This window comes from Tympanuchus pallidicinctus, unplaced genomic scaffold, assembly GCF_026119805.1.
Source record: "Tympanuchus pallidicinctus isolate F22 unplaced genomic scaffold, pur_lepc_1.0 scaffold7, whole genome shotgun sequence".
NCBI classification, from domain to species: Eukaryota; Metazoa; Chordata; class Aves; order Galliformes; family Phasianidae; genus Tympanuchus; species Tympanuchus pallidicinctus.
This window is the reverse complement of record NW_026294791.1, coordinates 9,817,864-9,833,500: the sequence shown is the minus strand read 5'-3', so window position 1 is coordinate 9,833,500 and position 15,637 is coordinate 9,817,864. Positions and strand designations below refer to the sequence as shown.

The following is a 15,637-nucleotide window of genomic DNA, read 5'->3' as shown; positions in this document are numbered from 1 at the left end:
ACCCTTTTGTTCCTGGGAAGGCTCTGCTTAGCAACTTTAACCTCTTGTCTTCCTCCTGGTTTCTCTATCTTGATTTGCACCTTCATTCTGGACAGCTTGCTGCCTTTGTCTCCATCTTCTTCACCCAATGTTGCTTCTCCTGTGCTTGTTGGAAAGTAGACATTTGCAGGGCATATGGAAGAAGCAAGATGACACAACATTGATTTCAGTGAGTGCATCCAAGGCACCAGACACACAAGGCTGCACACCCAAGAGCTGGCAAGAGCCACTCTCACGGCACTCCAAAACCTGAGAGAGGCTGCCAATTTCTTGGTGCTGTAGGAAGTGTCTTGCTTCAGGCTGTAATATTGGGTGAGATGCATCTACCCTCCACGGGTAATGATGCAGTGTCCTTTTGTGGGTTGCATATCCCTGCCTCCTATACCAGCTCAGCCCTCGCTGATTTTCTCAGTGCTTGAGTTGCAGTAGCACTGGAAATGGCACCCTTCACCAGCGTTCAGGACAAGCATGCTCCTGAGCCTGCCCCCATCTGCTGCGCCACGTAGAACCTGCAAGCCTGATGGTTCTGCCAGAAAATGAAGTACTTGGGAGTCTTTGTTTGAGCTGAGCATTTTTTCTAGTTCCACCTTGTGCACAGCTGCATTACAAGTCACTAATGACTTTAACTAGAGTGGATTGTAGGAGGTTTAAACTTACTGTAGACTTTAATTCACTCATTGTGGTAAAGTATTTGTGTACTCTGCAAATCTCGTGCATGCTTGCTTTCTTTGTTCTTGCGGTAAGATGGCAAATCTGGAAATGCTTGCTTGCAGTAGCTGTGTTCTCATTAACACTTCAGAGATGACAGTGTCACGGAGTTCTTGTGTAACAGTTTGTTGTCTGGTTGCAGTTTGACACACCACCCAGTCAAGTAGTGGATGTGCAAGTTGATGATTTCTCTGGCTGTATCCCTCCTGCATATACTGTAATACTTGCAAGGCATTTCCCATCAACCCATCTAACAGCATTGTCCGTGAACTCCCTGTGGCCTAGGATGCTGTCTCTGTGGAAGCAGCATGGCTCCAGATTACTTGCGGTACTCTGGTTGCTTCACTGTATCCCACTGTAAATCATCTGTAAACCTGGTTTCTGGGGCCAGCCCAGCCCAGCAAGCACCTTCCCACTGCCAGCTGAACCCCCATGACAGAAACATTCCTGCATCCCCATTGAATTACCTTTATTTAGCCTGCTGCTGGTAAGTGCGTCAAGCACGTCTAATAACATGATTGCTCTGTTTATCCTTCCATTAAGAACCACTTCAAGCAATATATGGTAATATAAAAATGCATGTTCCAGAGTATGAAATGATTTCTGCCTTTTAAAGAAGAATGTTAATGGGAGGTGGCAGCTCCATTTTTATCCCCGTGCACATTGCAGGGTTTGAGCTGACTAAATTATTTAAATCACACCTCTCTGCCTTCCAATTGCAGCGCTGCCAAAACCTCCAACGGAGCCATTAGTGACTGAAACGACAGCTACCAGCGTGACCCTCACCTGGGATTCAGGCAACTCTGACCCCATTTCATATTACGTCATCCAGTACAAGCCCAAATCCTTAGAGGGTCAGTTCCAGGAGGTGGACGGTGTGGCAACAACCCGCTATAGCATAGGTGGGCTCAGCCCCTTCTCGGAGTACGAGTTCCGGGTCATTGCAGTTAATAACATTGGCAGGGGTCCCCCCAGTGAGCTGGTTGAGGCTCGGACAGGAGAGCAAGCTCCTTCAAGTCCACCCCTCAAAGTCCAGGCACGGATGCTGAGTGCCAGCACCATGCTGGTCCAGTGGGAGCAGCCAGAGGAGCCAAATGGACAGATCCGAGGGTACCGCGTTTACTACACCACCGACTCGCATCTGCCTTTGAGCATGTGGCAAAAGCACAACACCGATGACAGCCATCTCACCACCGTGGGGAGCCTCATCACAGGGACCACATACAGCATCCGTGTCCTGGCCTTCACTTCCGTGGGCGACGGGCCACCCTCAGACATCATCCAGGTCAAAACGCAGCAAGGGGGTACGTATGGCGTGGGTGCCACAGCTTTGTGCCTACCCCAGTGGTGTGCAGCTCAGCTGCATGTCTGATCTGCACCAGGCATCACAACTGCAGTTGATGCTCAAATGGTTGCTTGTCACAGTGTCATCCCTGCCCCCCAGCCATCAGATGGTCTTGGAGAGCTAGTATAAATCCCTGCACAAGTAACACAGCCCACTTTTCGGTCTGGAATATGATGCTGAAAATGTGACACAAGGCCCTCGGATGTGTGTGTTGGCACCTGTGTAACTGTACTGGGATATGAGTACCCCAGGAGCTGGGACGCAGAGTCAGGGGCTTGCAGTAAGCCAGAGTCCCCTTGTCACCTGCCTGGGTTCCAGAGGTGCTTGCTTGTTGGCCAGGATATTCCAAGTACTGGGGAGAAGGAAGAAGGGGGGTCCAGAAGTGGAGGTCGAATCCTCCCAAAGTGAAACACAGTCTCTGTAAAACAGAGCAACTTCCTTCCCTGCATCTGCCTGCTGGCACTAACTGTGTGTTTTGTCCCCAGTTCCTGCCCAGCCAGCTGACTTCCAGGCAGAGGCTGAGTCTGATACCCGCATCCTGCTGACGTGGCTGCCTGCCTCTCAGGAACGCATTACCAAATATGAGCTGCTGTACTGGGAAGGAGAGGATGGTGTTCAGGTGAGAATCCTGTCTCTGCTTCTGCAGCACTTTGGACCAAACATCACAATTCAGCTGCTTGTGCTGGTATGACAATGGGACTGTTTAATCTGATGTTTCCTCTGTCCCATAGGCATATGGCAGGGTCCAGTAGCCTTTGTTTGTCCCCTGTGTAAGTGGTCTCAGCAGTGCATGTTGTTCCCCAGCAAAGCACCACTAGTAGCTTGGGACAGGAGAAGCTCCAGTATGCACTGGCACTCTCCCTGATGTATCTGTACTGTTGGTGTTTTTAAATGCTTATGTGGGCAGTGGGACATCCAAGTGGGTCTGAAATGCCCTTCAAAATCTGTCTGTAGCCCCTGGACTCTCCAAAGCATCTCAGGAGCAAATTGAGTTGAGAGCACTTCCACATTTACTGTCCTGCTCTGCATAAATCAAAATTAGCACTGCCATCAGGACAACACAGTGAGAACTGCTCCATGGCAGTATCATAGTGTCCTCTGGTCCTCTCCCACTCTCTCAGATTTATAGTGGCATGAGAACTACAAGAAATACTGCCCACTGGGTGAAGTGTCAGCAAAACCAGCCTTTTGTCAGCGCTGGTTTGAGGTTCATTGAAAGTCCTGAGTGCTCATGGATGAGGGCTTCACTGTTTCACAGGCAGACATCGTGTGTTGAAAAGAAACAAATTCCAGTGTCCTGTGCCCCCTGTCTGAACTCTGTAGTTAGAGACAGCATTCCCACAAAGCTGTCATGCACTGAGTGAAGTCTAGACTCTAAGTAGTGTAGCCAAGTGGTGGGAGAGATCTGCTTCCCTGCAGGGTCCTTGTATATCACCCAGAAAGCTCAATGCTTTGGAGTCCTGCAGGACTGCAGCAGGTTAGGTAGCATGGCCGTGACTTTTTGGGAGCCAGGATGGGTGATGGGGCTGCTGGTCTCCTTGGTGCTGGAGCTGAGCATCAGCTTTTATTTCTTCTCCACCTACACCAAAAAATCTGTGTTTTCTCTCTTCATTTTGCAGCAAAAGGTGGAGTTTGACCCAACCTCCTCATATGCTGTGGAAGGTCTCAAACCAGACACACTGTACAAGTTCCGGCTGGGTGCCCACTCTGAGCTGGGGGTAGGAGTCTACACCCCAACTGTGGAAGCCAGAACTGCCCAATCCAGTAAGTGTCTCAGTCTGCAGTACTAAAGACAAAGTAAAAGCAGTCCAGTTCTCATCACCTGGGCATGGAGCAGCTCGGTGCCTCTGCCCTTTTGTGACTGCAGGGATGCTGACATACATTTTGCTAAGGGGTGTATTGGGGAAAGTCAGCTGAAGTTTTGGATCAGGGCTCTTTGGCAGAGGGGGTGCACCCAAGTGGTAAGTTCTTCCTTTGTGTCCCTTTGATCATGCTGTCTTTCCCTGAGGGTAGATTCATAAAAACTGATGGAGGAGTGAAGCAGACTGGGAAATTGCTTTGGAGAGATTGATCTGAGTGGGCTTGTGCATCTCTATGAATTTACTATCATGCAGGCAAGCTGTCTGGACAGGCAGCATACGGGTGTTTGGCTGGCTCTAAAAGTGGCTCTTCCCAGACCAGAGGTTTTTCACCCCTTCACTCCTCATTCCGGCTGTTTTGCTTCTGCAGGACTCATTCTGTGGTCCATACACTCAGTAGCAAAGTGAAGCATTCTTTGAGGCCAGATGTGCCTGTGGCTGTCAGGCAGCTGGAGGACTTTGTTTGGGAAGGTAGCTGTCTGCCTGGTTTGTGTGAGCAAATGAGACTGCTGCTTCTGGGACTGCAGCACTAGAGGAAACCAAAACAAGCTGCAGTAGATTTAATAGGGAGGCTAGATAATGAAGTGACCCAGGCAATATCACTTTCATCCTCTCTCTGCCCCATGTGATCACAGAGCTGGAGTTTGCATTGCTCTGATTGGCAGCTCAAAGTGCAGTGCATAAGCAGATTAGGGCTATCAAAGGGCCCTGCGATAAGCTCGTTTTCACTAACGATTTTTGGGCTTGCCATTATGCAAAGAGCATTAAAAAGGGGAAAAAAGACATTTCCGTTTTCACCGTCTGTCTGGGATTTGCTAGCCATGTGGGGTGAGCAGTTGGCAAAGGCAGACAGCCTTCCCTGCAGGGAGGGTGCCTGCATGCACAGCAGCAGTGAGCCTGAGACGGCCATTAGAAAGGGAGCCCCGGCAGGGAAGAGCAGCTCTGCTCACTATTGGAACGACCTTCTCTTGGAGGGAAACTCGACTTCATTAATATATCAGTCACAAGGTTTCCTCCACCCCCTTAAGTGAGCTAATGGTGTCTCAGTGCTGCAAGATAGACAGGTACGAAAAAGGAGAGCAGTTCAGATCAAGCAGTTATCGCTACTTAAACACTGAGAACAAGTTCTGAGTATGGGGATTTGTGCACCTATTTCAGATAGCTTCTGTATTGGTAGGCAAAGGCTAAAGCAACTCTTGTGCCACTTAATTTCATCAGTGTGTGCACTTATCCTTGAACACACTTAATAGTAGACAGCTCTGTGTGTAAATGAGTCCTTCAGTCTCACAACAGTCCAAGAAAGAGAAGCCTTTCCTTTATGAACTCCACAAAGCAGACATCTTCCCATGACCTACTACTCCATATGCTGTCTGCTCACAGGGGATCTCCCAGTGGTCTCTTCTTGAGGTTGTCACCTCACTGGCCAGTGGAGCAGTAGCTAACTGCTTCTGTTCTGTAATGGAGACAGGATGGAAAAGATTTAGCCAAAACCCACAGGAATAACTTGAGTTTACCAATGAAACCCTCCCTACGTTGATGACTCTAAGAGTTGTTCAGTTTATCCAAACAGTGAGTGGAACGTGGCTTACAGGCTCCTACATGAGAAGATTTCTAATGGCACTCTTTATTCTTACAAGAAAACTGCTTGGCAGTTACTGACGAGCTGCTCAGTGAGACTCACAGACCACTGGCTGAGCAGTCCAAGGGCAGAGTGGATTTTTACATACTGAGGGTCTCAAAGTCAAACAGGTTTTTCAAAAGGCTTTGCTTCAGCTCAACAGAAGTTGTGTGCATGGCACATGACTACTGGGCAGGAATTCTTTGGTCTGCACTTAACAACATCTTGTGTTACATGGTTGGATTGGTCCCCCATGGACTTCAAGCATATTAATCTAGAAAGACTGTTGCTCCCAGCCACGAACTGGCTCCCTTCCTGCACTCTTCCATCTGATTTACCTGAGAAAAGCTGTTAGATCTCAGAGGATGACATGTTCAGGTGGGACACAAACAGCAGGAGCAGCCAAAGAGCCTGTCTTCAGGGTCTATTCCTGGCCCTGACAAGCCAGTCACGGGTAAGGCAGGCAGGAGGCACATCATTGCTAATGAGTCACTAATGGGCTGCAGAAAGGTGTCTGTTATTGTTGCTGCTGGGCTTTTCTCATGGCATTCCTGCTTAGGAACAGCAGGCAAGCTTGTTGTGGAAGACCAGAGGGATGCAGAGCCCCTCTGCACCCTTCCAGCAGCAGAACTCAGACCTCAGACCCCGAGCAGACAGCTCCTGGGCTGTCTTTCCTGCTAAGCTGCTTGCTTAGCTGCTGGGCCCCTGCAAAAAGTACAAGCAGTGCTTCTCTAAGGGATTGAGGAACATGGAGGGGGGAGTTTTCCAGGAGCCTGCAGTGCCTCAGGCAAATAGGGTGATGTGGGAGAGGAACGTCAGCTCTGTGCCCATCAGGCTTCACCATTAAAGTGCTGTTCCCACTTGAAATATGAAGGTGGATCTTGAGGCTGCCTGTTCCCTAGTGTGAGGAGTAGGTGGGCTGGGTGGGCACATGGAGCTGCTGTGGGCCAGAGGGGGAGGCTGGTTGGAGCAGCTGGGAGAAAGCAGCTGTTTGCATGGTGCGTGTGTGGGTGTGTGCTGGCTGCCCAGTCTGCTCTTTGCTGATCCTGGGTTGGACACTTTCACTCCCTGTGCAGTTTAAGTTGATCCTGCTTGTGTTACCAAGTTTTATTTTGCTTTCTTTAAGTGTTATCTGAGTTTGTGCCTTGTACATCATGTGTGTGACTCTTACCCAGTCAACAGCCAACATTTGACCTGCCCACGCTGCCAGCCAAAGCTGTCTTTGGAAAAGGAGTTCACTGTTGCATCCTGAAGCATGCTGTAGAGGCTCAAAGCCAGAGCAAGCTTGCAGCAAAAGGCTTTGCCTCTGTGCAAAGAGTGGCATAAGCTTGCTTAGCTCCTTGTTTCTCAACTGCCCCTCTGAAGGATGCCAGCAGGATCTGTGTCTTTCCCTGAATTCACTCTTGCTGTTGCTTCAGGACTGTGTCTTCCTACTTTCTTGCTACTTCTCTGCTCAGTTAACTAAAAGTGTGTGAGGATTCATGTTCTACTTCAACTCCCTTCTAGTATACCAGATGGCAGGGCCATTCCCGCTCTACCTCCCTCATGGAGGCAGTTGCTTGCTTCCTCACACTGCTGTAGTTTCTCTTCCCCCAGAGCTGGTTCCAGCTCTGCCCAGGCACCAGGGATGCATCCCGCTCCCTGAGCACAGAAGTGGACACTGAGGGTTACATGCAGCCTGCAGCTGCCTTAGCAAGCAGATGTCACCAGTGGCACTGAGATGTCCTGCTGTCCCCAGCCTTCCCAGATCTTCGTTTGCTTCCATCCTATGCCTGGCACGGTCTAGGTGCAATCATTGGATGTTCCAGTTATCTGAGGTCCCTTGCTGTGTGAGGTGACACAGGTTGTGTTCACCCATGAGGAGGCAAGCTGTCCCTGTGCCCCCAAGAGCCAAGCTCTGGTGCACAGGTGGCTTAAAGGACTTACGCATGGGGAGCCTCTCTTTCTGCATATATAGATTTCTGGGTGCAGTGAGGAACTGGAAGCAGCCTGTCATCCACTATGGCAAAGTAGAGGTGCCTTGTACTCCCTTATTGCTTGGCCAGACAGCTTTGCAGCCTTACAGTGTTTGTGCACACTTTTTGGTGGTGGTGTCATGCCCTCTGCTTATGGCTCATTTCCCAGCAAGCACCCAGGGATGCACCCATCTCTCTCATCACTTCCCCAGCCAGAGGGGCTCCCTCCATTCTCCAGGCTTCTACCGCTGTGAGAAAAATCCAAGCACAGAACTACTGTCAGTTATTATCTCCTTTTCTAGTCCCTCTCTTGCTTCCAACAGTGCTGTGTGGAGAGGACTGAGGTGCACCCATCACTCAGTTCCCATTCCTTCCACTGAGATCAGTTAGCACTGCTCAGGCTCAGAAGTTATCTCAAAGAGCAGATGGCTTTTCACTTCTGAGGAGACAGGACCTGCCTACCTTCCCCTGCACAGCTGCACGGGCCAACAAGCTGCTGCAGCAGGTGACCAACGTGGCAGGCATGGAGCACACAGGCCCAGGTACAACACCCATTCAGAGCAGCCCAGCCATGCTATCCTTTGTTTCTACACGCTGCCTGGCTCTCATCTGGGCAAGGTGCTGCTCGCCACTGACAGCTGAACACGACTAGCCAGCCTCAGTCACCTGCCTTCCCTGCCCTCTGTTGTTTCCTTCACTTGTCTAGAGCAGGCTTTCATGCAGTCTGGTGTGTGAGCTTCTCCTTCTGCCATTCTTGCCTTCTGTAGCTTCCTACCTCTTCTGGTTTCCATCTGCTTCGGATCTTCACTGAAAACATCTTCATTCTCCTTACCAGTCTCTCTCTTCCTTTATTGTCACTTGTTGTGCTTGGTAAAGTCAGCATCCAGAACAGCATGGGGAGGAGGTGCTTTCTGGTGCAGAAGAGCTCTTCTGTCTCCATACTGCTCACCAGGTTTTCAAATCCAAATTGCCCCTGGTGCCATCTCTGATGATCTGAGAGAAGGGCAGGTGGTAGTCCAGGAACCTACTGGCGGCATTTCCACGTGTATGTCCAGTGCTCAGTTGGCTGGGTAACAGTTCCCTGTGCATTTTGGTTTGTCCTTCCACTCATTTCCCTTCATCTCCCCACTTCCTTCATTTATTTATCCCCAGCCCCTTCTGCCCCACCCCAAGAAGTCGAGTGTGTAAGCACCAGCTCCACTACCATCCGGGTAAGTTGGGTGCCACCGCCTGCCCAGAGCCGCAATGGGGTCATCACCCAGTACTCCATTGCATACCAGGCAGTGGAAGGAGATGACAGCACCAAGCATGTGGTGGATGGCATTGGACGGGAGTACTCCAGCTGGGAGATCAAGGACCTGGAGAAATGGACCGAGTACAAGGTGTGGGTAAGGGCTCACACCGATGTGGGGCCAGGACCGGAGAGCATCCCCGTGCACGTGCGCACTGATGAGGATGGTAGGTGTTACCTGACAGCTCCTTCAGCTACCACCTTGGGGTAACCAGTGCTCCCCTAGATGAGTAGCTCACAAAGAGGGGAAAGGCAGAGGGGGATGTGCTTCCTCAAACAGGGCTGATGGCTGCTGGGAGCTCCAGACAGCAGCTCCAGGCATTACAGCGCTTTGTGTGTTTGGCTTCCTAGAGGGTATGGTGGTGGCTTCCTTTTTCTGTAGCGTGGGTTCTCCCAGCCAAAGGCTGCTCTTGCGTTGTGAAATCAGTGAGACTCAAAGTTTGCTTGTTGACCTGAAATCCAGCACATAAAAAGGGGGAAATGAAATCCATTTGAAACTTGTAGATATCTCAGGAAAGCTGCTTCCCGCCCTGGCTTCCAGGCAAGCCACAGCTTATATAAATCTGCTCTTCCACTCAAGAGCCAGAATATTGCATGTACAGAACACTTTACTGGATACGACAGCTTTAAAGAGAAATTGCTTTGTATTAGCAAGGCTGTCAGTTATGTCATCATGACTTAAGCCATTTCCTTTGAAAGTGCCAGAGCTCAGGATGACAGTAGGAACTTCCATGGCTTCATGCTGACCCCAGAAGCTGCAGATTTAATGGGAGGAGAAAGAGATGCAGCATCCGGGCAAAGAAAGGGTGATCTCTCCCTTGCCCAGTCAGTGTAGCAAATTGCAACCAGGCACGCTACAGTTTCCCTAAATGGGCTACCACTGTCCCCCGCGTCTCTGTGGCTCTGGAGGTGGTGTCTGGGAATGCTCGCTGACTGCATTCCTGGGCTGGCAAACACATCTGTGTGTCTCCTGCTGCCTGTATTGTTTGCTTCAGTTCTCCTTCTTCAGACTTGTAGCCCAGGGGAAGCTGCTACCCCAGAAATGTCGCAGCAAGCTTCCTTGGTTCATTTTCGGACACCATGGTTGGACGTTGCAGCTCAGCTGTCAGGAGTGATTTCATATTCCTCCGACATGCTGATGCTCAGTAGATAGCCATGGATGGATGAGAAATGCTGAAAACAAATTGAACTTTCCCTCTTGGATGTGGGATGCAGCATGTACCTCCCAGAACAGGGTAACTTCCCCTCTCACAGTCAATGTTCCTCGAAACACTGCGCTACTCACAGTCACTTCTTTTCGTGCCCCACAACGTCTCTGCGCTGTGTCCTGCCAAGGCCAACTGCTTTCTGCCAGCAGAGCTTGGCACACAGCTTCTCTGTGGCTCTCAGGGAGGATCATGCTGTTTGCTTGGGCTCCCAGCTGTGTGTGGGGGCAGATGCCTTGCTAGGACAGGAAAGCCCCATGGCTTGTTCCCGGTCACTGCACTGAGTCAGATTACAGCGTGGGCTGCTCCAGCCGGAAGGTGGTTACCCTTCATGCACAGCCCACTCCGTTCCCATACCTTTAGCTGGCCCCATCACACTAAAATGCCCCATTCATCCTTTCTGTATTTTATTTAATTATGTACAATTAAGAAGGACATCTGGGGAAAGTAATGAATTGCCCTGCGGCTTAAAAACTGTGCTTACCTGCTGGGTAGCTGTTTCTTCCCCATCTAGTTGATCGAAATAGCAATGTTCATTATGTCTGCTTGTCAGCTATCCATCCCTAATTATCTAATACTGATTATTCCTTACTGTGCAGAGAATTGGGGCATAGGGGGGTTCCAAACCCCTGGATTTTCCTAGGCAGTGGAGGGTAGAAGGAGCTGGGCCCAGGTCCCTCTGTGGGTGTGCTCTGCAGGGAGCACACACCTCCGCCCCTTGCTGCTTCAGGTGGAAGGAGCTTTCCAGGAGCAACCAAGAGGCTAATTTTTTTAGCATTGACATTTTTGTCACAGTCAATGCAAGAGCAAAAAGTAATAAGGAGGTAATTTTTCCAAATGGTAAATACGGTATAAATACATTTTTAAATGGGCCTCACCTTGCAAGAAAATTGATATTTTCTGGGCAGTGTAATTTTTCATTTTATTATCAAAAAGAATTCAGCTAGCCGTGCATGAAATACAGTCCCTAGAGCTGTCACAGTCCCCACAGGCCCCTTTATCTGGCTGAGTTCAGTGAGCACTGTCTGTGAGCTCTGGGTTATTGTTTTAGGATGGTGCTTTTCTCCCTCATTAACCTCTTGCTGTCACAGGGGAGGAGCACACGTGCTCAAGCTGGTGGCAGTGCTGGGACCCCACAGGGCAGCACCCAGCCGTGCAGCCTGGGATGCGGCGGGAGCACACGGGGAGATCTGTGAGGAGCAGGCTCACAGTGACAGGCAGTGTGCAGGGAGAGCTTCAGAACCCCCCCACCTCTGCCACAGGGCACCCTGAGCTGTCATGTTCTTTTACATTCTGCTTTGCTTTTGCCCACTGCTGGAGACAAGAGAGGGACAGATGGGGCTGATCCAGTATTGCTGCTCCTATTGGGTGCTCCTGTATATCACAGCCCTGCTTTCTCCCACTGGGAGCAGCAGAAGTGTTGGGATGTTAGGTCGGGGTTGTGTCACACGGTGAAATACAGTACGACCTCCTGGGCAAGGTGCAGGGGACTTGTGGAGGCACAGCCATCCCTGCAGTGAGATGGAAGGAAGGTAGCAATGGTAGAAGAGCTGACATTGTGCACCCGCTAAGTGCCCGTCCCATGTGTGTTACAGTGCCCAGTGCCCCACCACGAAAGGTGGAGGTGGAGTCCGTGAATTCGACAGCCATCCGGGTGAGCTGGAAGCTGCCCATCTCCAACAAGCAGCACGGGCAGATCCGGGGCTACCAGGTGACCTACGTGAAGCTGGAAAACAACGAGCCCCGCGGGCAGCCCGTCATCAAGGATGTCATGCTGTCGGAAGCACAGGTACAATAGGGGAACAGTGGGCTGGCGGGCATGGCACCTTCCCTCTCTGCAGAGGGCTGGGCTGGCCTTGCCCAAGCATTGCTTGGCAAATATGGAGCGTGGGACACACAGCCCTGCCCAAGCAGGGAGAACTTTCTATCCATGAGCTGTAACTGGTAAAAAGCTAATTGGAAAAGAATTGCTGTAGGAGAGATGTTGTATCGGGTGATGTTCCTCTCTTACCCCTTCTCCCACACATACCTCTCTCTGCCTGCTTCATCCTGTGCTCACTCCAGAGGATCTTCAGAGGATCTTAAGCAAGCTTGAGGTCTGCTGCTTCCATGCTGCTGACTGTATCCAGAGCAAAGCCTCTATCCACGGCAAAGCCTCTATCCAGGCAGAACCACGGGAGCTGCCTGCCTGTGGGTGGCTGTGCACACTCAGAGGGCACAGCTGCTGCACAGGGCAGCCCTCAGGGCTCAGCAGAGCCCTCCTGCTCAGCCCTTCTCTTCTGCTTGTGCAAGGCAGGGATTTTGTATACTTTGTATACTTCACCAAGCTGTAAGCCAAGGCTTTGTTCCCACCGGGTCCTCCAGATGTGGTTATGGGCTCTGTACAGCCCAATAAGCTGCTCTGCCTCTTCCCAGTGGTCAGGGAAGTTGTCGGTGCCCTGCGATGAAGCACAGCTCTTCTTTGCAGAAAGGAGCCCTTCATCCTGGATGACCCGTGCTGTTCTCAACAAAGATAATCATATAAATGAAGTACAGGATCTGCTGCTGTTGGAAGCGACGAGTAATCGATTCTGAGCTGGCTTGCTTGAATGATGCCCAATATAAATACTGGAGAGTTGCAACGATTAATTGATCTGTCTGCTGAACGCAGCTGTGAATCATTTATACGTTTGTCAGTGGGGAGCGTGGTGCACAGAGGCAGCTTTCCTCCCCATTCATATTCTGAAGGATAAAACTCAGTAATAATAAGAGGAAAACTTTAAAGAGAAGATGCTGTGAGGGTCTTCACGGTGTTATCTGGGACACATCTTTGTTTGTTTCAGATGTTGCTTTATTTTAATCATTAAAAAAGCTACTTGCTGCCCTTTTTTTTTATTCCAGGAGGATATAATCTTCCATGTTGTTTGAACAATTGATGCTGTGTTGTTCAGCTGGAGTTGAGAGTTAATGGGTTAGTCTCGAGTGTAGGTGGGTAAAGCTGGCAGTATTGTTCTTGTTGGTGTTTTCAAATATTTTTTGCTTGCCCAGCCGGTTCTGCTTTCATTCTTTACACATACATTGCTGAGAGAGGAAGGAACCCCATGCCAACATTCAGGAATGAGAGTACCAGAGCCAGAATCTTTCCAAGCAGTGCTGGATTTTGCATAGCTTTGAATGCGTGCAGTTGTCATCAAGGAGGCAAGCAGCTTAAAGTTTCCTGGCCTGTCAAACCAATTACCAGTCTTTGATATTTGGTGAATTTATGTGGGAAAGTCCTTGCTGGCTGCAGTATTTTTTCCCGGCGTATATCATGCTGTGTTCATCTGCTGAAATTCCTGAGCAGAAGATAGTTGCTCAGAAGTGACTGCTGTGAAGAAGTTCATGTCACCCTTGGGACAAACTAACGGTGATCCTGCAGGAAGGAGGTTTCACTGACTTGGCAGAAGAGATATCTCCCAGTAGAGAGAGAAGCCAGGCATGACCTGTGCTGTGCATCTGCTCCAGAAGCGGAAGAACCCTGTGAAAGCTGCAGTCTTTCAGTACAGCAGTGTGTATCTTTGCTAACAGCCAGATCAAATCTTAACAGGTAGCCTGGGAAGAGTTATTTTCAGTGGAGCGGAACAAAGATTCACTGGTACACTTGTCCTGGAAGGTCACAGGATGTAGATGGAGTCCTGTTGAGGACTCATAAACATTCATAAAATGTAAACTGATGCACAAAGAGAGAATTAAACCAATTCCAAATGTGGATGCAGGACAGAAATTCTTTGGACATGTAGGCAGAACTGCTCCTCCTGCCCAGACAGGCTGTCTGCTGATTTTGAGTAGGTATGTACCACGTAATCTGTTTCCTGCAGATGGTATGAAGACACTGGCATTAAAGCTGGCTTGTGACTTTTGCTGATTGAAGACGAGAAACACAGAGAGAGTAAACGAAGATGAAAGGAAGAAGAAAAGGCAAGGAGATGTTAGCTATGCAGATAATACAAATTCTCAGTTTTCAAAACCATTTGAGCGGAAAGGACTAAACCATCAGCAGTGAAATAGGGGCCCTGGTGCTGGGGAGATCACGTTATTTTGCAGCCTCCTGCCTAGGGAGAAAAATCTGTTGTTAGGAAGGCCCTGCAATGGAGCTGAGGCTTCTCCCTCCTCCCTTTGGCCATACCTGTGTGACTGATTACCTCTTCCAGAATTCTCTGTGCCTTCTAGTCTGAACTCTGTATGCAATCATCCCGGCCCCATGACCACACTTGAAAGGAGTGAGGGCAGTCTGAGGTCTTGGCTGAACCCTGCCTTGCTCATACAAATTCTTGCTGGCTTGAGGGGTTGGAGGATAGCAAGGCCATGGGACACAGGAGTTGGATTCCACAAGGGAGGGTAGGGGCCCATTATCCTTCCTTCGTCTTCAATCCCCTAGCAGCTCCAGCAAGTCCACACAAGCAGGTGGCTCAATCCCTCCCATGCCTTCCCAACTGCTGGACTCGGGTGCCTGCAGAGTGCAACGTTGAACAGTGGCAGGGCTGAATCTGGAGCTCGGAGCACACAGGAGGTATCAGGGGACGCAGACTGCATGCTGGCCTCACTGCTTACAGCCTTCTGCAGACCCAGACCTGGCCATAGAGCTTTACCAATGCTTCTGCTGCTGGGAGTTGGCTGGATACAGCTTCAGGTCATAATGTGTGGATAAGGGGCTCCTGACACTTCCTCCTCCTGCTCTGCAAAGAGCCATAGCAGGGAAGAGGTGTGCTGCCCACATGAACAGTTGCAGGCTCACAGGGAGATTCAGTGGTGTTGGCAGGTGGCACCTCTCCATCCAGCAGGCAGCCCCAGTGCATGTCCCACCAGAAGAGCAGCAAGAAATAACGGTGAACGCTTCGAGCTGCTGGAATGATACCAGAGGAGATGGACAGTGCCCAGCCCAGGTGTAGCAGAAGAATTTACAGCTGCCTTCTATTGCTGGGTGATAGTCTGGGATCCTTATCTAGATCTGCACTGAACAACTCCTGCCTGTGCTCACCTAGGTTAAGAGTCTGGTGTGTTGGTGAGACATAGTGTGCTTCATGATGAAAGAAAAGCACGGTCTGGAAGGCATTTCAGTAAAAGAGAAGTTCTGGAGCTGTCAGGCCCCTTCACATCCAACAGTCTGAGCACCCTGAGCTCGCATCTGGAATTTCACAGTTGCACCGCTGTCACTGAAGCAGAGAGCAGGATCTGCAGGAAAACCCCAATATCTGCTTCTGATAGTTTGGGATACTTAGGAGGGATTGAGTCTGTCTTTTGCAAGAGCCGTGGTCAGGGAAAATAGCTATTCCCTGCTGAGACACGACTATGCTGTGCAGTGCTGAAGTGTAAAATGAAACGTTAAGGCACTGCAGCTGCTATAAATACAGAATGTTAGCTTTAGCACTTCCCTGAGCCATCCTGCCTCATACACGCAGCACTGTCTGAGTTCTTTTTATGACAACTCCTGGGCCTTTCAGATCAGTTTGTTTTGCTAACCAACCTTATACGCTTAAAAAGCAATCAAGCTAGGATAGGAAGGAAATGTTTTGATCCACGGGTGATATTTTCTTAATGAAATTGAATCTATACCAAGGTATTTATGCAGACTTGGATTTTCACTGTTACTCATCAACAC

The 15,637-nt window shown here is 49.9% G+C and overlaps 1 protein-coding gene across 10 annotated transcripts in view; it reads left to right on the top strand.

The window, feature by feature from the left end:
- The window catches only part of PTPRF (protein tyrosine phosphatase receptor type F), a 341,929-nt gene that overhangs the window by 279,366 nt on the left and 46,926 nt on the right, over positions 1-15,637 (top strand). For 6 of the 10 annotated variants that reach the window (XM_052666105.1, XM_052666108.1, XM_052666106.1 and 3 more), the window contains exons 9-13: positions 1,470-2,051; positions 2,578-2,711; positions 3,712-3,856; positions 8,677-8,982; positions 11,616-11,809. In XM_052666105.1, the coding sequence (XP_052522065.1) occupies positions 1,470-2,051; positions 2,578-2,711; positions 3,712-3,856; positions 8,677-8,982; positions 11,616-11,809 (1,361 nt within the window). The remainder of the gene's footprint in view (positions 1-1,469; positions 2,052-2,577; positions 2,712-3,711; positions 3,857-8,676; positions 8,983-11,615; positions 11,810-15,637) is intronic. The other 4 variants (XM_052666114.1, XM_052666110.1, XM_052666113.1 and 1 more) reach the window with 1 other exon arrangement.